Genomic DNA, 27,963 nt, shown 5'->3' on the forward strand with positions numbered 1-27,963 from the left:
TATCTCCTCTACTAGAATCTAAATTCCATGAGAGCAGAAATTCTGACCTGTTTCATTTACTTCTGGATCCCCAGTGCCCAACAATGCTTAGAAAATGGTAAATTCCCAGTAAATATTTGTTGAATGAATGACCAGGCATACTGAAAGAAGAACCAGATGGAACTTTAATAAATAAAAATAGAATAATTGAAATAAACACCTGAAAGCTAGATTAAAGGTAAAATTATTTTTCAGAGAACACCACAATGTCAATGAAAGAGATATATGCCGTTGTTCATCTTATGAAACTAGCATAAATTTGGTACTGAAACCAGCATAAATTTGGTACTGAAACCAGCAACGAGGGTAAATAAGAAAACCAACAGTCCAATCTTGCCCATGAAAATAGATACAAAATCCTGAACAACATTTTATCAAGCAAAATCCAGAAATGGGTGAAAAAATATAATATATACTAGCCAATATTAGGGTATAATTCCATTTATATAAATTTCAGAATGAAAGAATACTAAGAATGCAAGCATCTTTCATTATCCAAATCTACTTGGTACTTGAGTTCAGACAGTGACAGTCTGAAAAATAAGTTGGGATACTTATGGGTACCTCAACTGAGTACATTTATTTTTTAAAGTGACATATAGTATATTGACTTTTTTTTTGGTGTGCTCTTCTATGAATCTTGACCTATGTATAGATTCATGTCACCACCACTAACCCAATCAGAATACAGAACTGTTCTGTCATTCCATAACTCCCCCAACTCCCAATCCCTGGCAACTATTGATCTGCTCTCTATCACTATAGTTTTTTTTTTTTTTTGGTTTATTTATTTTTTAGAATGTCCTACAAATGGATTCATATAGTATCTAACCTTCTGAGATGGATTTTTTTTCATTCAGACAAATGACTTCGAGATTAATCCAAGTTGGTGCATACATCAATAGTTCTCTCCTTTTTATTGCTGGATATGGATGTACCACAGTCTGTTTATTCATTCACCCACTGAAGGACATCTGGGTTGTTTCCAGTCTTCAGAGATGATGAATAAAGTTGCTACGAATATTGACAAGTTTTTGTCTGAATGCAAGTTTTTTTTCTCTTGGATAAGTACCTAGGAGTGGGATTGCTGGGTCACATGGTAAGGATATGTTTAACTTTGTAAGAAACTTCCAGAGTAGCTGCATCATTTTACCTTCCCACCAACAGCATATGAGAGTTCCAGTTGCTCCATAACCTCACTGACACTTGGTATTGTCAGGATTTTTATTTTAGCCATTCTATAGGTGTGCATTTTCCCCAAAATGGGAAAGCAAATAGACAGATTTTGATAGGGAATCATCTAAAATTTTATCTTAATTTATTTGGTTATTGGTTTGGATAGTAAGGGATACACACCTATGTGGAAAGATTGTGAGGAAAAGCATCAATTTGTTTAATATAAAAGTAGATAGTGGTTCCTCTGGTAGAAAGGGAGGTAGATGCCATCCACTACGTTCCCTAGAGGCTCTAAGATACCAAGGATGTGTTATTTATGAAGCGGCATGGTGGTACATGTGACCTGTTCTATTCTTCTTCTTGAAACTATACCCATGTGTTTGATAGATTTCACAATTAACAATTTTTAAAGAGATATTTGAGCACAGAAAACACACAAAAACCCCAAAGTAATGCAGAAAAACATTTTAAAACCACTTCTTTCAAGAGTTCAAGTACAATGAGTTAAAACACTTTAAAGCATTTTGTAGAATTTGAATATAAGACTTTTTTTAAAGCTTGTTTAAAACTAAAATAATTTCCTTAATACTTCTGTGCTTGTGTACACCCCATAGGCGAAATGGCTGATGGGCTAGCCAGTTTGTTAATGAGTTTGTTTCTTTCCAGAAGCCTCAACCATAGGCTGGTCATGGTTAGACCATTCTTAATGACTGGCAAAGAGTAGTTTCTTCCTAGAAACCAGGATCAGAACTTGACTTTATATAAGAAGCACAGTGAACATATCATCTTTGCTATTCACAAACTATTAGACACCTCCCAGGTCACAGTCAAGGCTACACAACACTTCAGCAACACTTCCTTGTTGCCATCAACATCTTGTAAGGAGAACATTTACCTGTGACAACACTGGGGATTTTGGAGAGAAAGCTCTTGACTGTTCTGATAGGCACACCACCTGTCTTGTCATCTTGCATCTTTGTAATGATGTCTTCAATCTGAAAGAGATTAAAGAAAAGAAGTGTTATTGTATCTCACAAAGTAATAGTAAACAGTACCTTTATAAATAGCCAAAATGTGGGAACATGGATGCCAATAAGAGATATTAGGAAAAGCCTCTGCCTCAGTCAATAAACTTAGTAGCAGGATCTGCTACGGGCCAAGTGCTGGGGATAGGGAGGCCAGGGGGTTATATATAAATAGCATAAAGCATGGTCTGTAAGAACAACCACTTGCCCCCAGTTCAGCAAGTAAGGAGAAAGAAATTCTTTTTTTTTTTTTTAATTTTAATTTTTATTTATTTATTTATTTATTGGCTGTGTTGGGTCTTTGTTTCTGTGCGAGGGCTTTCTCTAGTTGTGGCGAGCGGGGGCCACTCTTCATCGCGGTGCGCTGGCCTCTCACTATCGCGGCCTCTCTTGTTGCGGAGCACAGGCTCCAGACGCGCAGGCTCAGCAGTTGTGGCACACGGGCTTAGTTGCTCCGCGGCATGTGGGATCTTCCCAGACCAGGGCTCGAACCCGTGTCCCCTGCATTAGCAGGCAGATTCTCAACCACTGCGCCACCAGGGAAGCCCAAGAAATTCTTGATAGGATTGGATCCAACATGCAATTCAATATGTATGTGATGAAATTCCTCCTCTTTCCTAAATTGGGTTTATATATAGGTTGAGCCATATGAAATTGCCACATTCAACCTAAAAATGGCAATTTCCTATAGTTTAACCTAACGTTATTAACATACTGCTGTTAGAAGTATAGGCGGGGCTGCCTTTGGGACCAGAGAAGGATTCAGCCAGAGTCACATAGGGGAAAAAATAAAGAATATAAATCAAGATATGGAAAGTGCTGATGTGGAGAAGTTGGAGGACAAGTCTCATGGTTGTGAGTGGTGGCATGAGGGGCGTCACCTTTAGCCAGGACTAAGATGGAACAAGAACACAATCCTCTCCTTTTGGACTAGAGAAGACCACACTACCATGAGAAGACCATGGTGGGCTACGGCCTGGAGCCAGGTGAAATTGTATTGACGAGACAAGATACTGTGTACATAGACTGAACACAGAACAGAGAGAGGAGATGGACTACCAAGGATGTAGGTGCCTAAACTGGGAAACCAATCTGTAGCTGAGAATTTACAAGCCAGATGTAATTTCCTGGGCAGAAATCTTCGGAATAGGATACAGAGCAACCTGTAACAAGGACATAGATCTTTTTGTTTGGTGAGTGGTAGGGAAGGGCAACTGGAAAAGGGAAGAAGATAGTGCTTAGTTTTATCACATATTTTGTTCCCCTAAGCAATAGAATGTATTTGAAACACCAGGATGGATTCTCTGAGTGCTTCCAGAGTAGAGTCACATAATTTTAAGTCTAGAAATTTAAAGCTGCAGTTCACCTAGTCTAATGTACTAGTATAGCAATTTGTGGGTAAGTGAGTTTCTCAAATCACATGACTAACAACTTATTTGAAAGAAATAGGTAACTTGTTAGAGACAAAGTTAGCATAAGATATAACGTAATAATAATAATAATATACAATAGCCAAAATATATTAAGAATTTATTATGTAGGTACTATTCTAAGTACTATAGACATATTATCCTATTTAATTCCCATGATTACTTCATAGCCTAGATTCCACTATTATCCTCATTTTCAGATAAAGAAGCTGAGATTTAGTGAGGTGTATCAATCAGGGTAGACTAAGTTAAGCTGTGGTAACAAATAAGCCTCAAAATCACAATGGTTTAATGTAACCAAGTTTATTTTTCTCTCATGATACAAGTCTATCAGAGATCACCAGGACGACTCTGTTCATTGTAGTTACCCTGGGACCGAGGCTGACGGAGTAGCCACCGTCTTGAATGTTGCTGCTCATTGTGTTAGAGAGACAAGAGAGAATTCTGGAGACTTGCATGAGTTATTGCATGTTATAGCCCAGACGTTACTATAATAATATCACAATTCTTTGGACAGGACGAGTCACCACCCAACCACAAAGGAACCAGGGGATCCAGTCTTCTGGGTGCCAGGAAGAGAGGGGAGAGGACCATCTGTGAGCAGCATCAGTGACACCACAGAGATTAAACCACCTTCGCAAGGTCACACAGCTACCCAGTGGTGGATCTGAGCTTGAACCCAGCCACATATCCCAGAGATCAGGCTTCTAAACCCTGGGGTGCTTTGTCACCCAGTAAGAGTCTCAGAGAAGCAGCCAAACAGGAAGACCATTCTCCCCTGGATATTTATTGGTTTCCCAGAGAAGTACTGATAGTGAGAAAGAATCTTAAGCTCCCTGCCCCTTAGGCAGTGGTTGAATATATCACACCAGGAAAAAGGGTCATTCTCTGAAGACCTGTATTCTGTTAGATGACAGGATAAGGAGGATTTTCAACCACATTCTTGTTAATAGTCTCAGCTAGAGCCCCACCTTTTGTCCTCTAAACTCAATGCAACAATTCAGAGTAGTTTGAGTATTTATTACTTATTGATAGTCAAGGAGAGTTATTCCTAGAAAAATGATCAGATTTTCAAAGTAATCTATGCTTTTGATCTAGTGTGCTATGTGAAACCAGAAGTATCAGTTACATTGCTGCTTTTTATGAAATGGCCTGAAAAATCACTGGAAATTGGAGGAAAGCCAATATTTCAATTCAGTTAGACCCCTGACATGACATTAGTTGGTAAAAGTTCCAGTCTGTTCTGATGTGGACTGGATTTAAAAACTGACAGAGGACATCTCCATGATTCTTTTTTCCTCTGCTCTGTTTAGTTGCTTTATCACACCATTGAATCTTAAAAGGACCTGTCTACTAAAGAAGAAAACCTATCTTCTTATGTTGGCCCACAACGTACCAAGAGGTAGATCACTCGTCAGAGGTTACAGCTAGATCCAAAGGACAATCTCCTTAAATGACCAGAAAGGGGATAATGTTCTAGCAATAGTTTACAGCATCAGAGGTGTAGAAGAATGTTTCACTGATCCCCAATTCTTGACTCCTCCCCAAAATTAACAGACACCCAGATCCTTGTTCTGGCCTCATCGTGGGCGGAAAGTCTGCTTCTTGACTTTGGGGCTTAGCCATGTGACTTGCCTGGCTAATGGGATGTTATTGAATGTGATGTGAGCAGAGGCTTTCAATGTACCTGGATGGTGATGCTTACCCCCTTCCCTGGCCCTCCTGCATCAGATGGCTGTTGTTCCAAGGAAGGTGAGAGACATCTAGAGCAGAAGGGACCCGACCCCATAGCTAGACAGTCAAAACCCAGCTGACCTGCAGACTCATGAGTGAGAAATGCATGCTTATTGTTGCATGCCACTGAGTTTGGAGTGATTTGCTATGCAGAAAAATTGTGGCTATAGCTGACTGATACACAGGGCTCTGAAAAAAATGCATTTGTCAAAATTGATGAAGCCACAACAAATAATAAGAATCAATAAACCTTAGAGGTAGGGCATCCTAGAAGCCAACCCTTTTAAAGAATGCAGAAATTCCATCTATACCATTCACGATGTGCTTAAAAATTCTTAGGGTTTATTCTAACATTATGTCAGGCAAATTTGTGATAGCTGAGTTTGACTCCACAGCATGGTCCACTGTGACATCAGCTAATAATACTGTCTCTGAAAAGTTTTTCATGGTTTCCGGAGAAATGCTAAGAGTACAGACCTACCAAAAGATCAAAAGTGGGCTCCCAGGAGCTTATATAAATTATAATGACAAACATTTTCAGAACATCTATGTTATTATCAATACTGTCCTAGGTATTTTAATACTTTTCTCAGTCTTAAAATTTATTTAACAAAGATACTGAAATTAAGGCTCAGACAGGTTAAGTCATTTATCCAAGGACACACAGCTATTAAGTGGCAAAGCCAGGATTCTTACCCAAGTCTTCCTGTGTCCAATGCCCAAGCTCTGTCTATTAAATCTAAGATTCATCTTTTATCCTCAACCAGTGCCTGCCAACATGCTTTTTAGATACAAGGCACTTAATACTGTTTGCATTGAAGGGAACGTTTAGCTCAGTCCTAAGAGGATAAAGGAGAAAAAAGAGAAATTGATCCAGATAATCAGATTCTCAACCATCTCAAGGTTTATTTTGGCCCAATGACTGTTGACGTCTTGTTGCTCAGCATTTTCTCTCTTTGTCCCAGGGGAATGGTTGGACTTATCCTCTACTGGCAGATCACAGCTCCTGGGTTGGGAATGGGGAGACGGGAGGTATATACTTTTGTTTTCTTGACTGTTCAGTTCCATCTAACTTCTGGTACCTTTTGTTCCTGAAGAATAGCAACATCAATTCCCTGAAGTTCTGTGTCATCAGGGAGCATGTTGGACCTAAGTTACACTGTGCCAATCAATAAGCAGGTGGCCCTTATCTGACAGCCAAGTGATGCGGAGAAACCACGTGGCCAGCTCAGCCAGTTCTGCCTGGATGGCTCACAACAACCAAACACCCTTCTCTAAGGAGCTCAGAGCTCAGCACTGACAAGCAGGTAAAACATCCTTCCAAACAGCAGGAAAAATGGAAAGCACTATACCATAGAGTGGGTTTTCTTTGAAATGAAAAGGAATATTATGAGGACAGTAGACATAATTCACTGAAATAGCCATGGGGTATAAGAGAGGAGTGGGGAGAAGCAATCCTCCCTTTACAAACTGAAGCCACAGAAGGACAGTAGGAAGAACACTGGTCTGAGGCCCAAGTGAAATGCCAGCCTCAGCTTCACTGTTTTGCTGTGTTGACCTTAGACAAGCTACTTAACCTCTCTGGACTTCACTTCCCTCATCTCTACAGCGATAGCTCTGGTTGCTAAACTAAGATTTCTAGTTCTAAAACATGAGAGACTTCTCTGACTTGACAAGTGCAAAGCTGTGTCTGCGAGGAAGGAATAGGACCAGCAATCAGGCCCCTGGGTTACCATCCTGCCCATCTGCCAGGTGGATCCATGCAGAACGCTTCCCAGTGCTGAGCAGTGCAAGGTGGGGGAAAGGTGCTGGGCAGGACCAGGGATTTTTGATGTTTTTAGAAATCATTTCAGACAGATGGCATCAGAAGCCAGACAGAGACATGATCCAAAGAGGCCTTGACACTGCCCTTTCTTGGCCAGCTCCATTTCTGTTTGGATAGATGGCATGACTAACAGAAATGACTAAGGGCCAATATTAGTTTTGTTTGTGTAAATTAATTATCTGATAACTAATTTATTTAGCTCCTCCAATCTTTCCTCAGTGGAAGATTAGAAAACGTCAAGAACAGGCAAACTATGTTGCCATTATTAAAAAAAAAAATACACCACAACTTCAGCAAAGAAGGCAGAGTATGCCTCAGGCATGAAGGTCTTTTTTATTGAAGCATTTCATCTTGACTTAGCAATCAGTTGCCTATTTCTAGCTACTAATGACTGTTACTTCAGCTCCTGCATTCATTAAAAACCTCTTCTATTTTGGTGTCTGCGAATGAGTGAAAATGAATCTTTGGACACATCTTATCAGCCCAGAGGCAGGAATCAGAGCTGGCAAGTGATAATCATATTTCTTAATCCAAAATGGGCATGCTCCACTGAGTATGGTCTGTCCCATATGTGTTCCATAAGATCAGGCCATTTCTCACTTTTATTTTTAAAAACACCACACACTGCTATTCCCAACATTTAAATGTCCTCAGCTTCACCTACTGGTTTAGTGGACATTTAATGAGCATCTTCAAAGTGCCAGGCACTGATTTAGTTTCTATGGTTACAAAAAGTAGGTAAAAGAGAGAATCTGTTCCTCTTCATCATGGACTAATAAATTCCAGAAAGACTCAGGGATGTAGCCTGTGTTGGAGACAGCAGAGCCAAGTATGAGTTCCAAAGAAGTTAGAAACACTAAGGAATACCACTTTCAGAGACCCTCAGAGGGGGAACCATCAAGACTTCCACCCTTTTCCTCCATCCCATTCAAAAGGCTGATTTCAATGTCAGGAGCAGACTTTTGAGATTCCTTGTGCTAGCTATGACAATGATTGCAATGCCTGCTAACTTGTATTCAGTTAAACTTACTTTGAATCACTGTATCAGCCTAGAATGCTTTTGACGGAAAGTTTAAAAAAATCCAAACTCAGAGCAGTATGGAGGTTCCTTAAAAAACTAAAAATAGAGCTACCATATGATCTTGCAATCCTACCCCTGGGCATATATCTGGATAAAACAATAATTTAAAAAGATACATGGTGCGGAAGGGGAGAGGCAGCACGTGAAAAGGAGGGCGTCTGGAGTGAGGAGTTCCAGAGTTTGCAGGTAAACTTATAAAGTAATATAAAAATATTGTCATATGAGATAGCCTCATCCACCAGAGGGCAGACATCAGAAGCAAGAAGAACTACAATCCTACAGCCTGTGGAAGAGAAAAGACATTCACAGAAAGATAGACAAGATGAAAAGGCAGAGGGCTATGTACCAGATGAAGGAACAAGATAAAACCCCAGAAAAACAAAATCTTCCAGAAAAAAAAACTTCCACAAAAAGAATTCAGAATAATGATAGTGAAGATGATCCAGGACCTCAGAAAAAGAGTGGAGGCAAAGATTGAGAAGATGCAAGAAATGTTTAACAAAGACCTAGAAGAACTAAAGAACAAACAAACAGAGATGAACAATACAGTAACTGAAATGACAACTACACTAGAAGGAATCAGTAGCAGAATAACTGAGGCAGAAGAACGGATAAGTGACCTGGAAGACAGAATGGTGGTATTCACTGCCACGGAACAGAATAAAGAAAAAAGAATGTAAAGAAATGAAGACAGCCTAAGAGACTTCTGGGACAACATTAAACGCAACAACATTCACATTATAGGGGTCCCAGAAGGAGAAGAGAGAGAGAAAGGACCAGAGAAAATATTTGAAGAGATTATAGTTGAAAACTTCCCTAACATGGGAAAGGAAATAGCCACCCAAGTCCAGGAAGCGCAGAGAGTCCCATAAATGATAAACCCAAGGAGAAACATGCTGAGACACATAGTAATCAAAGTGGCAAAAATTAAAGACAAAGAAAAATTATTGAAAGCAGCAAGGGAAAAATGACAAATAACATACAAGGGAACTCCCATAAGGTTAACAGCTGATTTCTCAGCAGAAACTCTACAAGCCAGAAGGGAGTGGCATGATATATTTAAAGTGATGCAAGGGAAGAACCTACAACCAAGATTACTCTACCTGGCAAGGATCTCATTCAGATTCAACAGAGAAATCAAAAGCTTTATGGACAAGCAAAAGCTAAGAGAATTCAGCACCACCAAACCAGCTCTACAACAAATGTTAAAGGAACTTCTCTAAGTGGGAAACACAAGAGAAGAAAAGGACCTACAAAAACAAACCCATAACAATTAAGAAAATGGTAATAGGAATATACATATTGATAATTACCTTGAACGTGAATGGATTAAATGCTCCAACCAAAAGACAGGGTTGCTGAATGGATACAAAAACAAGACCCATATATATGCTATCTACAAGAGACCCACTTCAGACCTAGGTACACATACAGACTGAGAGTGAGGGGATGGAAAAAGATATTCCATTCAAATGGAAATCAAAAGAAAGCTGGAGTAGCAATACTTGTATCAGATAAGATAGACTTTAAAATAAAGACTGTTACAAGAGACAAGGAAGGACACCACATAATGATCAAGGGATCAATCCAAGAAGAAGATATAACAATTATTAATATATATTCACCCAACATAGGAGCACCTCAATACATAAGGCAACTGCTAACAGCTATAAAAGAGGAAATCGACAGTAACACAATAATAGTGGGGGACTTTAACACCTCACTTACACCAGTGGACAGATCATCCAAACAGAAAATTAATAAAGAAACACAAGTTTTAAATGACACAATAGACCAGATAGATTTAATTGATATTTATAGGACATTCCATCCAAAAACAGCAGATTACACTTTCTTCTCAAGTGTACATGGTACATTCTCCAGGATAGATCACATCTCGGGTCACCAATCAAGCTTCAGTAAATTTAAGAAAAGTGAAATCATATCAAGCATCTTTTCTGACCACAACACTATGAGATTGGAAATCAATTACAGGGAAAAAAATGTAAAAAACACAAACACATGGAGGCTAAAGAATACGTTACTAAATAACCAAGAGATCACAGAAGAAATCAAAGAGGAAATCAAAAAGTACCTAGAGACAAATGACAATGAAAACACAATGATCCAAAACCTATGGGATGCAGCAAAAGCAGTTCTAAGAGGGAAGTTTATAGCAATACAAACCTACCGCAAGAAACAAGACAAATCTCAAATAAACAATCTAACCTTACACCTAAAGGAACTAGAGAAAGAAGAACAAACAAAACCCAAAGTTAGTAGAAGGAAAGAAATCATAAAGATCAGAGCAGAAATCAATGAAATAGAAAAGAAGAAAACAATAGCAAAGATCAAGAGAACTAAAAGCTGGTTCTTTGAGAAGATAAATAAAATTGATAAACCATTAGCCAGACTCATCAAGAAAAAGAGGGAGAGGACTCAAATCAATAAAATTAGAAATGAAAAAGGAGAAGTTACAATGGACACCGCAGAAATACAAAGCATCCTAAGAGACTACAACAAGCAACTCTATGCCAATAAAATGGACAACCTGAAAGAAATGGACAAATTCTTAGAAAGGTATAACCTTCCAAGACTGAACCAGGAAGAAATAGAAAATATGAACAGACCAATCACAAGCACTGAAACTGAAACTGTGATTAAAAATCTTCCAACAGACAAAAGTCCAGGACGAGACGGCTTCACAGGTGAATTCTATCAAACATTTAGAGAAGAGCTAACACCCATCCTTCGCAAACTCTTCCAAAAAACTGCAGAGGAAGGAACACTCCTAAACTCATTCTATGAGGCCACCATCACCCTGATACCAAAACCAGACAAAGATACTACAAAAAAAGAAAATTACAGACCAATATCACTGATGAATATTGATACAAAAATCCTCAACAAAATACTAGCAAACAGAATCCAACAACACATTAAAAGGATCATACACCATGATCAATTGGGATTTATCTCAGGGATGCAAGGATTCTTCAATATACACCAATCAATCAATATGATACACCATAATAACAAATTGAAGAATAAAAACAATATGATCATCTCAATAGATGCAGAAAAAGCTTTTGACAAAATTCAACACCAATTTATGATAAAAACTCCCCAGAAAGCGGACATAGAGGGAACCTACCTCAACATAATAAATGCCATAAACGACAAACCCACAGCAAACATCATTCTCAATGGTGAAAAACTGAAAGCATCTCCTCTAAGATAAGGAACAAGACAAGGATGTCCACTCTCGCCACTATTATTCAACATAGTTTTGGAAGTCCTAGCCACGGCAATCAGAGAAGAAAAAGAAATAAAAGGAATACAAATTGGAAAAGAAGAAGTAAAGCTGTCACTGTTTGCAGATGACATGATACTATACATAGAGAATCCTAAAGCCTACCAGAAAACTACTAGAGCTAATCAATGAATTTGGTAAAGTTGCAGGATACAAAATTAATTCACAGAAATCTCTTGCATTCCTATACACTAATGATGAAAAATCTGAAAGAGAAATTAAGGAAACACTCCCATTTACCACTGCAACAAAAATAATAAAATACGTAGGAATAAACCTACCTAAGGAGACAGAAGACCTCTATGCAGAAAACTATAAGACACTGATGAAAGAAATTAAAGGTGATACCAACAGATGGAGAGATATACCATGTTCTTGGATTGGAAGAATCAATATTGTGAAAATGACTATACTACCCAAAGTAATCTACAGATTCAAGGCAATCCCTATCAAATTACCAATGGCAATTTTTACAGAACTAGAACAAAAAATCTTAAAATTTGCATGGAGAAACAAGAGACCCCGAATAGCCAAAGCAGTCTTGAGGGAAAAAAACAGAGCTGGAGGAATCAGACTCCCTGACTTCAGACTATACTACAAAGCTACAGTAATCAAGACAATATGGTACTGGCACAAAAACAGAAATATAGATCAATGGAACAGGATAGAAAGCCCAGAGATAAACCCACACACCTATGGTCAACTAATCTATGACAAAGTAGGCAAGGATATACAATGGAGAAAAGACAGTCTCTTCATAAGTGGTGCTGGGAAAACTGGACAGCTACATGTAAAAGAATGAAATTAGAACACTCCCTAACACCATACACAAAAATAAACTCAAAATGGATTAGAGACCTAAATGTAAGACCAGACACTATAAAAGTCTTAGAGGAAAACATAGGAAGAACACTCTTTGACATAAATCACAGCAAAATCTTTTTTGATCCACCTCCTAGAGTAATGGAAATAAAAACCAAAAGAAACAAATGGGACCTAATGAAACTTAAAAGCTTTTGCAAAGCAAAGGAAACCATAAACAAGATGAAAAGAACACCCTGAGAATGGCAGAAAATATTTGCAAACGAATCAATGGACAAAGGATTAATCTCCAAAATATATAAACAGCTCATGCAGCTCAATATCAAAAAAAACAAACAGCCCAACCAAAAAATGGGCAGAAGACCTAAATAGACATTACTCCAAAGAAGACATACAGATGGTCAAGAAGCACATGAAAAACTGCTCACCATCAGTAATTATTAGAGGAATAAAAATCAAAACTACAATGAGGTATCACCTCACACCAGTTAGAATGGGCATCATCAGAAAATGTACAAACCACAAACGCTGGAGAGGGTGTGGAGAAAAGGGAACCCTCTTGCACTGTTGGTGGGAATGTAAATTGATACAGCCACTAGGGAGAACAGTATGGAGTTTCCTTAAAAAACTAAAAACAGACTACCATACGACCCAGCTATCCCACTACTGGGCACATACCCTGAGAAAATCATAATTCAAAAAGAGTCATGTACCACAATGTTCATTGCAGCACTATTTACAATAGCCAAGAGAAAGAAGCAACCTAAATGTCCATTGACAGATGAACAGATAAAGAAGATGCCATAACATATATATAATGGGATATTATTCAGCCATAAAAAAGAATGAAATAATGCCATTTGCAGCAACATGGGTGGACCTAGAGATTATCATACTAAGCAAGTCAGAGAAAGACAAATATCATATGATATCACCTATATGTGGAATCTAAAATATGACACAAATGATCTTACATGCAAAACAGAAACAGACTCACCGACATAGAAAACAAACTTACGGTTACAAAAGGGAAAAGAGGGGAGGAAGGATAAATTAGGAGTTTGGAATTAACATACACACACTACTGTATGTAAAACAGATAAACAACAATGTCTTACTGTGTAGCACAGGGAACTATATTCCATATCTTGTAATAATCTATAATGGAAAAGAATCTGAAAAACAATATATACATATATAGTTATATATATAAAATTGAATCACTTTGCTGTACACCAGAAACTTACACAACATTGTAAACCAACTATACTTCAATAAAAAATTTTTAAAAATCCAAAATCCAAACATGAGGTATTATTTTCCCCCCATAACAAGCAATATCCATGTGGGTGGCTGCTGGCATTACTGCAGTTACTCAGTTCTACATGAATCGCCATCTTGGCTTTTCTGTCACAGTTTCCAGAAAGCTACCGCAGCTCTAGACGTCACTTCTATGATAAAGGAGAAGAAAGGTGGGAAGAAGCAGGGAGTGTTGGTACAGCTGTACTTGTTCCTTTTATCTGGAAAAGTATATTCCTTCCCAGAAGATCCCAACAGATCTCTGTTCTAGTCTCACTGGCCAGAACGGAGTCACATGGCTACATGTGGTTGCAAAGGAAGCTGGGAAGAGGGTAATTAGCTTTTCCAGCTTCTACACCACATGGAACTATGGGAATAGGAGAATGGAAATGGGGTTGGGTTAACCAAGTAACACTCTCTGCCACAAAGACACTGTATTAAAGAACATTCATGAAGGATGGTTAGGCAGATCTTGATTTTTCTCTGATCTGTTCTCTACATGCAGCCTGTTGATGCTCTTAGAGGAAAAAATTTGATCCTTTAACTTAAAATCTATCTATGGTTTCTCGGTGCTTCTGTTATAAGCTCTTATAGAACCCTCTATCTTTTCTCTCTATCAATTATCACTTTAATTCGTACTTGTATTTCTCATTAGATTAGATGGTTTTGCTCACCATTTAATCCTAATTGTGGGTGCTCAGTAAATATTTATTGAATGAATAATCAAATGTATGCATCAGGAAATGAATGAATGAATGAATGAATGACATGAGTACTATATTCTTAAAGAACTTTATCTTGGAATCCAGCATTGAATGGGATACTTAATGTATCATGGATTTAGGGGTAGTGATATCTGCCATTTAAAGTAAATTCGGTATTTACATTTTTAAGATCATTCTGCTTTGGAAATGCGTTAAGTAAACAGAAATCTCAAGATTCCATGAACCTTAGCAACAGTGTTCAAGGAATTGCTAAATAGGCACCTAAGTGCCAGTCCAGCTAGGAGCCAGTTCCCCAATGGACTGATCCTGACATCACCCAGGGGCAGTGCCAGGCTAGAAGGATGAAGCAGTGTTATTTGCTTTGTCTCCTGGAAGCTTATTTTTATGGGTCTTTTTTTAAATAAATTTGTTTATCTTATTTATTTATATTTGGTTGCGTTGGGTCTTCGTTGCTGTACGCGGGCTTTCTCTAGTTGCGGTGAGCGGGGTCTACTCTTCGTTGCAGTGTGCGGGCTTCTCACTGCGGTGGCTTCTCTTGTTGTGGAGCACAGGCTCTAGGCGCGTGAGCTTCAGTAGTTGTGGCACGTGGGCTCAGTAGCTGTGGCTCGCGGGCTGTAGAGTGCAGGCTCAGTAGTTGTGGCACATGGGCTTAGTTGTTCCGTGGCATATGGGATCTTCCTGGACCTGGGCTCGAACCCGTGTCCCCTGAATTGGCAGGCGGATTCTTAACCACTGTGCCACCAGGTAAGTCCCATTTTTATGGTTTTACTATTACCATATGTAGTGCTTCATAAATTACTTTTATGGAAAACATTGTTCCCCATTTAACTGAAGAGAAAAGCAGGCAAGAATGACGTTCTAGGTCAGTGGACAAGTGGCTTGTTGATGATACTTTAGGGGAAATGACTTTCCCCTGAGCTTGGCTGCAATAGTCATGCCTTAGAAGGCATTGTCTCTCCTGTAGAAGAATCTATTGTTTGTTTGCAAATATGAGTGGAGCAGGTCCTTTGGGCAAGCCACGGAACAAGGAATCTCTGACTGCAGAAGGTCAGATACAAGGCAAATGAGGAAAATGAATATCGACCAATGAAACATTCTAGCAATGTCAGAGGACCTAAAATCTCTTTATTATATTCTCAAGTTACTCTAATTGAGTTTGCTATCTGCTTCTTATTGGGAACAGATAAACACAGTGATACTTAGGAAAGGTAAACTGTCCAAGGCCAAATGAGACTTGAATAATGAGATTATTGGTAAGAAACCCAGGCAGTCTTGCTCCAGAGCCGGCTCCCTGAGTCACTACACCAGTGCCAGGGTAGCTCCCAGGGAGGCCTCGGTTCACCTAAGACTTTAGCTGTGTGGAAGGAGATGCAGAAGATGGGGCCACATCTTGTGTTTAAAAGTTTAATACACAGTGTGGAAGGCAGAAAAATGCCCGCCTCTCCCCCGTCCCCAAAAAAAGATGTCCACATCTTTTTTGGAACCTGTGAATATACTGCCTTACATGGCAAAAGACACATTGCAAATGTAATGGGTGTAGGGCTTTGAGATGGAGTGGTTATCCCGCATTATCCAGCTGGGCTTAGTCTAATCACATGAGTCCTTCAAAGACAAGGACTTTTCCCAGGTGCAGTCAGTGAGAGAGAGATGTGGCCACAGAAAAAGGGTCAGAGAAATGGGACTTCGCTGGCTTTGAAGATGGAGGGAGGGGCCAAAATCCAAGGGATGTGGGAGGCTTCTAGAAGCCAGAAAAGGCAAGGAAACAGATTGTCCCCTAGAGCCTTCAAAAAGGTATGTAGTCCTGCCAACACCTTGATTTTAGCACAGAAAGGCCCATTCCAGACTTCTGAGCCCCAGAACTGTAAAACAGCAAATTTATGTTGGGTTAAACCATTAAAATTGCGGTAATTTTTTACAGTAGCAACAGTGACCCCTACTCAAGACTAAATGTTTGGAAAAAACAGGATTCTGTCTTGTTTGCAAAACAGATTACTATTTTCTCCTCCTGGGGAGGAAGTGGGTAGATTTTCCCAGACTCCACTGCTCTCTGCTTTTTCTGAACAGTTTAACAGCCAAACCAATGGTCAGCCAGGAATGGTGGCCTTCTGCTTGGGGAAGGTGTCAGGAATGATGACAGGGAAGATGTCTGTCTATATCCCGAAGTAACTGCTTCCATGACATTTTAAATGCTTCAGTTTTTGGTCTGCTGGGAACAATTAGATGGGTGGTTCAGAGGTTGTTTCCAGGAGCTTCTCAAATGGGTCACAGCCCACTAATTAACAACAACACCACATTCCACACATGCAAAAAAAAAATCCTTTTTTATTTCCCATCCCAGATTTTCCCTTGCCACATTCCTCAATCTAGCCTACCAAGGAGAATTGGACAAGGAATATCATGCAGCAACACAACCCAAATAATTAGGCCGGCACCATAAAATGCTCCAAATGTGAACGTGAAGCCTTTCATATATTTTAGGTTCCTACAGAAATAATCTAGTTTAACAGGTACATCACCTTTCCCTTACTGCTGGAGAGAGGTCAATATCTTTGTTTCCAAAGAAAACTGGTCCCTTCAGTGTCCTAGAATCTTACGACATGTTTTTCCTCCTGGAGGGGAGCAAGAAACGTTAAGACCTTGTCCCCAGGGACACCCTGGACTCTGGGATCACTCATCCCTTCTGACTCTTCCTCAACACCTTCCCCTGCTCCAAGCTGAACAACTGAACTGACCACTGGAGCGAACTTGGGGGCTTGGAATCATGTATGTAAATAATCTCCTCAAACACCTGCTGTGGCTCCTTACTGTTACAAAATAAATGCCAAGGTTCCTACTATGGAATTCAAGGTCCTCTCTGATTTGACATCCAACTACCTTTCCAGCATCAGTTCCCCAAACCCTTTTGGTTCCTGGTCACACTTATCTGCAAACACTTCTCTGCATCCTATCCTTGCTCATGCAATGATTCGTCCACCACTGTAAACCCACCCGAATCTTCATCACGCTCCCAGGCCCTGCTCAAAGCTCCTCTTCTAGGAAATGTCACTTGATCTTTCCATCACATGTGTACAAATGCATTATGTATATAGTTTTTATTGAAAAATATTTTTTATTGCAGTATATTTTACTTACATTGTTGTGTTAATTTCTGCTGTACAGCAAAGTGATTCAGTTATACATATATACATTCTTTTTAAAAATATTCTTTTCCATTATGGTTTATCATAGGATATTGAATATAGTTCCCTGTGCTATACAGTAGGACCTTGTTGTTTATCCATTCTATATACAATAGCTTATATAGAACCTATCTACGAAACAGAAACAGACTCATGGACATAGAGAACAGACTTGTGGTTGCCAAGAGGGAGGAGGTTGGGGAGGGATGGAGCAGGAGGTTGGGGGTTAGCAGATGTAAGCTATGATATATAGAATGGATAAACAGAATGAATGTCTCTATTTTTTATTCCCTTTTTCCATTCAAAGGATGTGAGGCAAGATCCAGAATATGGTGTTTCTCCCTCTGCTCCAGTGGTAAGTGCTATATGCCTCCACTTAGGACTATTTTCTGTTACTGAAGTTCTGCTTCTTTCCCTCTAGAATGTAACTTTCTGGAGAGAAGAGACAGTTCTCATCTTTGAAGATGAGCCTTGGTCTTCTGTACCTGGGCTCCATTGAATGGAAATAGAAAACAGAGAGGATAACAGTCATCCCTTAAAACAGGGAATACTCATCCCTTAATCTCAGGGAAATGAGAGAACTAGCCCTTCAGAGTCTCCCAGAGTTTCAGAGAGAAGAGCATCTCCAGATGCAACAAGAAGGGCTAGAGTGAAATTTGCTCAGCAATTGGCAACACCAGAACGCCTAGAGAAGCTTTAGAGAATTAAAAAGAAAAAGGAGGTCTGCGCCTGAGGCCTGGTCATCCCCAGGCTCCCCTCTCACTGTGTCCACACCTCTTCTGACAGGGGTGCCCACAGACTGCCCAGCTGCCTTCCCCCCAGGGCCCCTGTCTGCTTTGCTCAGAACCACTGCCGTCCACACTCAGAAGAACCCGGGTAGCACGACTTCTTGGTGCTAAACATCTCACTGTGGTTTGCGATGACACCACCACCCTTCCCTCCGAAGGGGAAGGCGATTCTGCTGGCCTCCCCTCAGTTCAGCAGCTGACTCTGATTCTGCGCCTGTGGTTTCATCGGGCCCCTCCCCACCTGTCCTGAGGGGACCCATTCTTTTCACTGTTTCCTCAGATGGCGGCCCCACTGCTGCTGATCTGGTTACTTTTCGTCCTGGTGCATTGTCTTCTTTGGTGATATCATTCTTCAGGTTTGATGTCCCCAACTGCTCCAGTGAGCACAGGAGAGTCACCCCTGAGACAAAGCAGTGTGTGGACCCCCCTCAATGCTATACAGGCAAAACCAGGTAAGAGTCCTAAAGCGGAAACAGGAGGTGAATCATCACTTATGCCAAATATATTTGGGCACTCACTAGGTGCTAGGTGCTCGGAAACCAGATGGGAGGGTCCCTTTCTTCCACGGTCACCTCGAGGATTTTAAGTAATCCTTGAGGATTTTAACAGTCCCCAAGGGAGCCGTGCTGAAGGAGGTGCATTTACACTGCTCACTTCATGTAATTCCTGCCTCCATTCCTGAGGGCGCCCCGAGCACTGTCCTCAGCACCCTGGGGTCCTGCCGGACACTGCTGGGTGGGGCCCATGACAACCCCGGCTTGTGCTGCCAGAGGGACAGCAACAAGGGTTCTGTTTTGGGTTTTGAGTCTCATGGCTCTCCTGCCGATAAATACTGTTGCTCGGAACACCCCAGCCCGTGGGCTGTTTTCTGGAACACTCCCCTGAGTGATGCCAGAGTACCCCTCCTGGTCTGTAACTGATGCCCAGAGGCTGCTGTCTCCCCTGTAGACTTTGGATCCTTCCCTTCATTGCATTCCTGCACCATAAAATGCCCCTGCACCTTCTCTTACACAGAAAGAAGCACGAGGTCCCCTGGTTTTTCTGAATTGGCTGGTCTCTCCCTTTCAATCCAGCCACCAAAGGATTAAACAGAACGGGCTAAGGCACAATGGGTAATTTTATTCTCTTCTTTAGGCTTTATAACATTTCCCCAACTTTCTTTAATATCCACGAACTACTTTTATTAATTTTAAGGAATAACAGTTTATTTCTAAAATTTAAATGAAGATGTAGGCAAAAGCTCCTAGCACAGTGCCTGGCACACAGTTGCTCCCAATAAATGTTAATTTCCCCGCCTTCAAAATAGATTTAATTTCTTCTTCCATCTGAAGCAAATGAATAACCACAGAAGATTCTACTGCTCCCTTCAGATGCACGTGATTGGCCCTTTGTTGTTCAGTTCCCTGCAGAAGCCTCAGCGGTCAACAGCTGGGGAAGAAGAGCCACGCATTCCAAACGGGTGTCACTGAAGTCATTTCCTACTTCATGGGCCCACTTTGTGTAGGTTTCCAACTACATGGAAAAGGATCATCCCGTGAACCAACTCTGCATCAACGCTGGGCTCCCCAAGCAGCCTTATTTTTACCACCTTCCCTCCCAAGTCCCACTACACACAGGACCTGCAGCAGGACCTTCCTAGCCACAGGTAGCACCTTGCTGAGGAGAGGTCTACATCTGTCTGGAGGAAGGACAAGGAAAAGGTGTTTTTTATTTCAATGTCCTTTGCCTCCTGCTCCTGAAATCACGGACTGAAAGATAAACTTATTTTTCATTCCTAAGAAAATGAGATTTAATACTGTGTTTATCTATCTGACTTAATTCTGATTTTAATCTAAGAAGGAGCCCGAGTAACTCTGGGAAGCATGTGGTGCACTACCGGCACACACTGAAAATCTGTGGCATGAACACGCGTATCTGAAAATTAACCCTTCAAGTCCCTGGGGAGGGCAGTGGGGTCATTTGCCAATGACTTCTGTTAACCACACGGATTAAGTGGCTTTTGTAGTCACTTTTTTTTTTTTTTTGCAGTCTCCCTGCAGCTCTTCTGCAACAGGAGGGCAAGTGAGAGTCAGGCGGAGCCTGCAGTCCTGTCAGGCAGGACATAGAAGCACCCACTGGGTGCCCGGCTCCCATCTACAGGGGAGGCAGGGTGGTTGGGGAGTGGCCCTGAGACTTGCCAGTCATTCAGCTGACCACGCCCCCTAGCTTTTCACGTTTAAATGGAGACGCTGCTGTATGTAGAGCACCTGGCCCCTCCTGTCTAAATGAAAAGGACTTTTTCCCTCCTCTACGTGTGGGTGGAGGATTTGCAGAGAACCAGTAGGTGCAGAGGAGGGATGCAAATGTGCGAAACTGCTGGATTTGAAACACGGACCACAGCAATTTGGAAGGGAGAAGGTTTTCTCCCCCACCTAAGGAGAAAAGCTGTCAAAGGGCCTGAAATACCTGGCAGGGGTGTGGAATAGGTAAATGGTTGGTGGAAACTGGACCATTTCCAGAGTGGCATCACATCAGAAAGGCCACGTCTCAGATGTGACTTCCACTGCTCTACCGGCTTTGCAGGGGCTCCCTGCTGCCTTGCTGATATTCTTATTATACTGTGTCGTGAATCCTCTTGTTATGGGCTGAACTGTGTCCTCCTCAAAGCCCTACATTCAACTCCTAACCCCCACTGCCTCAGAGCGTGGCCTGATTTGGAGATAGAGTCTTTACAGAGGCAATCATGTTATAATGAGGTCATTAGGGTGGGTCCTAATCCAAACGACTGTGTCCTTATAAGAAGGGGATATTTGGACATAGAGATGTGTAAAAGGAAGATGATGTGGAGACACAGGGAGAAGACAGTCATCTGCAAGCTGAGGAGAGCAGATGAGGGACACATCCTTCCCTCAAGGATCGTGGAAGGAACCAACCCTGTGGACACCTTGATCCCCAACTTCTAGACAGCAGAACTTTGAGACAATAAAGTTATGTTGTTTAAGCCACTCAGTCTGTAATACTTTCTTATGGCAGCCCTAGCAAACTTACACTACTCAAATGACTTTACAGGTCATAGGAATGAATTTTTCCAATTATTTCCGTTCAACATGCAATGAAAACAATTTCCTCTCATGCTCCCTTCCTCTCCCCTCTCTCTTCCCCTCCACTGCTCTCTCCATACACACACACACACACACACACACACACACACACACATACTCTCTCCCAAGAGAGGATGACTATTTCCAGATCAGACAGTGTTCCATGTGCCAAACTGACTTATTTGACATCTTGCATATTGTCTGATTCCCAGGAAGCCACACAGCATATTCCTTCAAAGCTCTGCCTTTCTAAAAAGCCAAGACCATGTCTAACATTAGGGCTGAGAATAAACACCAGATTCAGAGACAAGATTCAGAACCAGAGGTGCAGGAAGACACTATTTTCCAGAATCAGGAGTGAGGAGTATTCCAACCAGAGCTGGGTTTTGTTTGTTCTAAAACTATCTGTAATAAGGAATAAATATAAACTCCTACACTTAGGGCACAGATATGTAGACAGAATACCACACAACTTGAGAAATAAATTAGCAGCCCAAATATTAGATATTTTTCATTTGAGTCAACTAAAAACTTACACAGTAAGATGACAGCAAACACAAAACATGAAAAGGTTAATTTGATCATAGGATGCATAAACAGAGACATAGTGACCTGAGTGAGGGAGGTGACAGGGCCCTCATCTGTACTGATGAGGACACACTTAGGAATACCAAGTTCCCATCGGGCACCAGATCTAAGAGAACATCCACAAACTGTAGTGAGGGTAAAAGCAAGTGACTAGATCCTGTGAAAGCATTACACGACAGGGGTAGAGGTTGGCAGGGCAGTGCTTAGCCCCTCTACCAACTTAAAAAACCCCACAGTCCAAGTAAAAAGAGTGGGTTTGCAAATAACAATGTTGGCGAGTGTATGGAGAAAAGGGACCCCCCCTACACTGTAGGTGGGAATGTAAATTGGTGCAGCCACTGTGGAAAACAGTATGGAGGGTTCTCAAAAAACTAAAAATAGAAATACCACATGACCCAGCAATTCCACTCCTAGGTACATATCCAAAAAATACAAACACACTAATTCAAAGATACATGCACCCCAATGTTCATAGCAGCATTATTTACAATTGCCAAGGTATGGAAGCAACCTAAGTGTCCATCAGCAGATGAATGAATAAAGAAGATGTATATTGTGTATATATACACAACAGAATATTTCTCAGCCATAAAAAAGAATGAAATTTTGCCATCTGCAGCAACATGGATGGACTTGGAGGGCATTATGCTAAGTGAAATAAGTCAGACAGAGAAAGACAAATACTGTATGATATCATTTATATGTGGAATTTAAAAAATACAACAAACTAGTGAATATAACAAAAAAGAAACAGACTCACAGATATAGAGAACAAACTAGTGGTTACCAGTGGGAAGAGGGAAGTGGGAAGGGGCAACATAGGGGTAGGGGATTAAGGGGATTAAGAGGTACAAACTATTAGGTATAAAATAAGCTATAACAATATATTATACAACACAGAGAATATAGCCAATATTTTATAATAACTATAAATTAAGTATAAACTTTAAAAATTGTGAATCACTACATTGTAACCTGTAACTTACATAATATTGTATATCAACAATACTTCAGAGAGGGAGACCTTCAAGATCTCCTTTCTTACGGCAGTCCTAGCAAACTTACACTCCTCAAATGACTTTACAGGTCATAGGAATTAATTTTTCCAACTCTTTCCATTCAACATGCAATGAAAACAATTTCCTCTCCCTCTCTGAGAGGGAGACCTTCGAGAGGAGTAAGATGTGGAGATCACCTTCCTCCCCACAGATACATCAAAAATACATCTACATGTGGAACAACTCCTACAGAACACCTACTGAATGCTGGCAGAAGACCTCAGACTTCCCAAAGGCAAGAAACTCCCCACGTACCTGGGCAGGGCAAAAGAAAAAAGAAAAAACAGAGACAAAAGAATAGGGATGGGACCTGCCCCTCTGGGAGGGAGCTGTGAAGGAGGAAAAGTTTCCACACACTAGGAAGCCCTTTCACTGGTGGAGACAGGGGGTGGGCAGGGGGGAAGCTTCGGAGCCACAGAGGAGAGTGCAGCAACAGGGGTGCGGAAGGCAAAGCGGAGAGATTCCTGCACAGAGGATCGGTGCTGACCAGCACTCACCAGCCTGAGAGGTTTGTCTGCTCCCCCGCCGGGACGGGCGGGGGCTGGGAGCTGAGGCTCTGGCTTCGAAGGTCAGATCCCAGGGAGACAATGGGGGTTGGCTATGTGAACACAGCCTGAAGGGGGCTAGTGAGCCACAGTTAGCCGGGAGAGAGTCTCGAAAAAGTCTGGACCTGTCTAAGAGGCAACAGACCATTGTTGTGGGGTGTACGAGGACAGGGGATTCACAGCACCGCCTAAATGATCTCCAGAGATGGGCGTGAGCCGCGGCTATCAGTGTGGACACCAGAGACAGGCATGAAACGCTAAGGCTGCTGCTGCAGCCACCAAGAGGCCTGTGTGCAAGCACAGGTCACTATCCACACCTCCCCTCCCAGGAGTCTGTGCAGCTCGCCACTCCCAGGGTCCCATCATCGAGGGACAACTTCCCCCGGAGAACACACGGCATGCCTCAGGCTGGTGCAATGTCATGCCGGCCTCTGCCATCACAGGCTCGCCCCACACTCTGTACCCCTCTCTCCCCCTGGCCTGAGTGAGTCAGAGCCCCCGAATCAGCCGCTCCTTTAACTCCCTCCTGTCTGGGTGGGGAACAGATGCCCTCAGGTGACCTACACACAGAGGCGGGGCCAAATCCAAACTGAACCCCAGGAGCTGTGAGAACAAAGAAGAGAAAGGGAAATCTCTCCCAGCAGCCTCAGGAGCAGCTGATTAAATCTCCACAATCAACTTGATGTACCCTGCATCTGTGGAATACCTGAATAGACAGTGAATCATCGGAAAATTGAGGCAGGGGACTTTGGGAGCAACTGTAGATTTGGCGTTTGCTTTCTGCATCTAATTTGTTTCTGGTTTTATGTTTATCTTAGTTTAGTATTTAGAGCTTATTATCACTGGTAGATTTGTTTATTGATTTGGTTGCTCTATTCTTTTTTTATTAATATATATATATTATTTTTTTCTTTTGCTTTTTCTCTTTTGTGAGTGTATATGTGTATGCTTCTTTGTGTGATTTTGTCTGTATAGCTTTGCTTTTACCATTTGTCCTAGGGTTCTGTCTGTCCTTTTTTTTTTTTAGTACAGTTTTTAGCACTTGTTATCATTGGTGGATTTGTTTTTTGGTTCGGTTGCTCTCTTCTTTCTTTTTTTTTATTACTTTTAAATTCTTAATAATAATTTTTTATTTTTTATTTTAATAACTTTATTTTATTCTTTCTTTCTTTCTTTTCTTTTTTTTTCTCCCTTTTCTTATGAGCTGTGTGGCTGACAGGGTCTTGGTGCTCTGGCCGGGTGTCAGGCCTGAGCCTCTGAGGTGGGAGAGCTGAGATCAAGACACTGGTCCACCAGAGACCTCCCAGCCCCACGTAATATCATTCAGCAAAAGCTCTCCCAGAGATCTCCATCTCAATGCTAAAACCCAGCTCCACTCAATGACCGGCAAGCTACAGTGCTGGATACCCTATGGCAAACAACTAGCAACACAGAAACACAACCTCACGCATTAGCAGAGAAGCTGCCTAAAGTCATACTAAGTTCACAGATACCTCAAAACACACCACCGGACATGGTCCTTCCCGCTAGAAAGACAAGATCCAGCCTCATCCACCAGAACACAGGCACCAGTCCCCTCCACCAGGAAGCCTACACAACCCACTGAACCAACCTTACCCACTGGGGGCAGACACCAAAAACAACGGGAACTACAAACCTGCAGCCTATGAAAAGGAGACCCCAAACACAGTAAGTTAAGCAAAATGAGAAGACAGGGAAATACACAGCAGATGAAGGAGCAAGGTAAAAACCCACCAGACCAAACAAATGAAGATGAAACAGGCAGTCTACCTGAGAAAGAATTTAGAGTAATGATAATAAAGATAATCCAAAATCTTGGAAATAGAATGGAGAAAATACAAGAAATGTTTAACAAGGACCTAGAAGAACTAAAGAGCAAACAAATAATGATGAAGAACCCAACAAATGAAATTAAAAATTCTCTAGAAGGAATCAATAGCAGAATAACTGAGGCAGAAGGATGGATAAGTGACCTGGAAGATAAAATAGTGGAAATAACTATCACAGAGCAGAATAAAGATAAAAGAATGAAAAGAACTGAGGATAGTCTCAGAGACCTCTGGGACAACATTAAACACACCAACATTCGAATTATAGGGGTCCCAGAAGAAGAAGAGATAAAAAAAGAGGGACTGAGAAAATATTTGAAGAGATTGTAGTTGAAAATTTCCCTAATATGGGAAAGGAAATAGTCAATCAAGTCCAGGAAGCACAGAGAGTCCCATACAGGATAAATCCAAGGAGAAACATGCCAAGACACGTTTTAATCAAACTATCAAAAATTAAATACAAAGAAAATATATTAAATGCAGCAAGGGAAAAGCAACAAATAACATACAAGGGAATCCCCATAAGGTTAACAGCTGATCATTCAGCAGAAACTCTGCAAGCCAGAAGGGAGTGGCAGGACATACTTAAAGTGATGAAAGGGAAAAACCTCTAACCAAGATTATTCTACCCAGCAAGGATTTCATTCAGATTCAACAGAGAAAATAAAACCTTTACAGACAAGTAAAAACTAAGAGAATTCAGCACCACCAAACCAGCTTTACAACAAATGCTAAAGGAACTTCTCTAGGCAGGAAACACAAGAGAAGGAAAAGACCTACAATAACAAGCCCAAAACAATTAAGAAAATGGTAATAGGAATATACATATCGATAACACCTTAAATGTAAATGGATTAAATGCTCCAACCAAAGGACATAGACTGGCTAAATGGATACAAAAACAAGACCCATATATATGCTGTCTACAAGAGATCGACTTCAGACCTAGGGACACATACAGACTGAAAGTGAGGGAATGGAAAAAGATATTTATGCAAACGGAAATCAAAAGAAAGCTGGAGTAGCAATTTTCATATCAGACAAAATAGACTTTAAAATAAAGACAAAGAAGCACACGACATAATGATCAAGGGATCAATCCAAGAAGAAGATATAACAATTGTAGATATTTATGCACCCAACATAGGAGCACCTCAACACACAAGGCAAATGCTAACAGCCATAAAAGGGGAAATCGACAGTAACACAATCATAGTAGGGGATTTTAACACCCTACTTTCACCAGTGGACAGATCATCCAAAATGAAAATAAATAAGGAAACACAAGCTTTAAATGACACATTAAACAAAATGGACTTAATGGATATTTATAGAACATTCCATACAAAAACAACAGAATACACTTTCTTCTCAAGTGCTCATGGAACATTCTCCAGGATAGATCATATCTTGGGTCACAAATCAAGCCTTGGTAAATTTAAGAAAATTGAAATCATATCAAGTATCTTTTCTGACCCAAACACTATGAGACTAGATATCTATTACTCGAAAAACTCTGTAAAAAATACAAACACATGGAGGCTAAAAACTACACCACTAAATAACCAAGAGATCACTGAAGAAATCAAAGAGGAAATCAAAAAATACCTAGAAACAAATAACAATGAAAACACGACAACCCAAAACCTATGGGATGCAGCAAAAGCAGTTCTAAGAGGGAAGTTTATAGCAATACAATCCTACCTCAAGAAACAAGAAACATCTCAAATAAACAACCTAACCTTACACCTAAAGCAATTAGAGAAAGAAGAACAAAAAACCCCCAGTGTTAGTAGAAGGAAAGAAATCATAAAAATCAGATCAGAAATAAATGAAAAAGAAATGAAGGAAACAATAGAAAAAATGAATAAAACTAAAAGCTGGTTCTTTGAGAAGATTAACAAAATTGATAAACCATTAGCCAGACTCATCAAGAAAAATAGGGAGAAGACTCAAATCAATAGAATTAGAAATGAAAAAGGAGAAGTACCAACTGCCACTGCAGAAATACAAAGGATCATGAGAGATTACTACAAACAACTATATGCCAATAAAATGGACAACCTGGAAGAAATGGACAAATTCTTAAAAAAGCTCAACCTTCCAAGACTGAACCAGGAAGAAATAGCAAATATAAACAGACCAATCACAAGCACTGAAATTGAAACTGTGATTAAAAATCTTCCAACAAACAAAAGCCCAGGACCAGATGGCTTCACAGGCGAATTCTATCAAACCTTTAGAGAAGAGCTAACACCTATCCTTCTCAAATGCTTCCAAAATATAGCAGAGGCAGGAACACTCCCAGACTCATTCTATGGGACCACCATCACCCTGATACCAAAAGTAGGCAAAGATGTCACAAAAAAGAAAACTACTAGCCAATATCACTGATGAACATAGATG

General features: G+C 40.7%; 1 protein-coding gene across 1 annotated transcript in view; it reads right to left on the reverse strand.

Annotated features, from left to right (window-relative positions):
- Positions 1-27,963, reverse strand: part of RGS6 (regulator of G protein signaling 6) — a 588,332-nt gene that overhangs the window by 165,214 nt on the left and 395,155 nt on the right. Inside the window, exon 3 of the mRNA XM_082451965.1 lies at positions 2,111-2,210. Within this exon, the coding sequence (XP_082308091.1) occupies positions 2,111-2,210 (100 nt within the window). The remainder of the gene's footprint in view (positions 1-2,110; positions 2,211-27,963) is intronic.

The sequence above is a fragment of the Balaenoptera physalus genome, assembly GCF_965194825.1.
Source record: "Balaenoptera physalus genome assembly, chromosome: 2".
Classification (NCBI taxonomy): domain Eukaryota; kingdom Metazoa; phylum Chordata; class Mammalia; order Artiodactyla; family Balaenopteridae; genus Balaenoptera; species Balaenoptera physalus.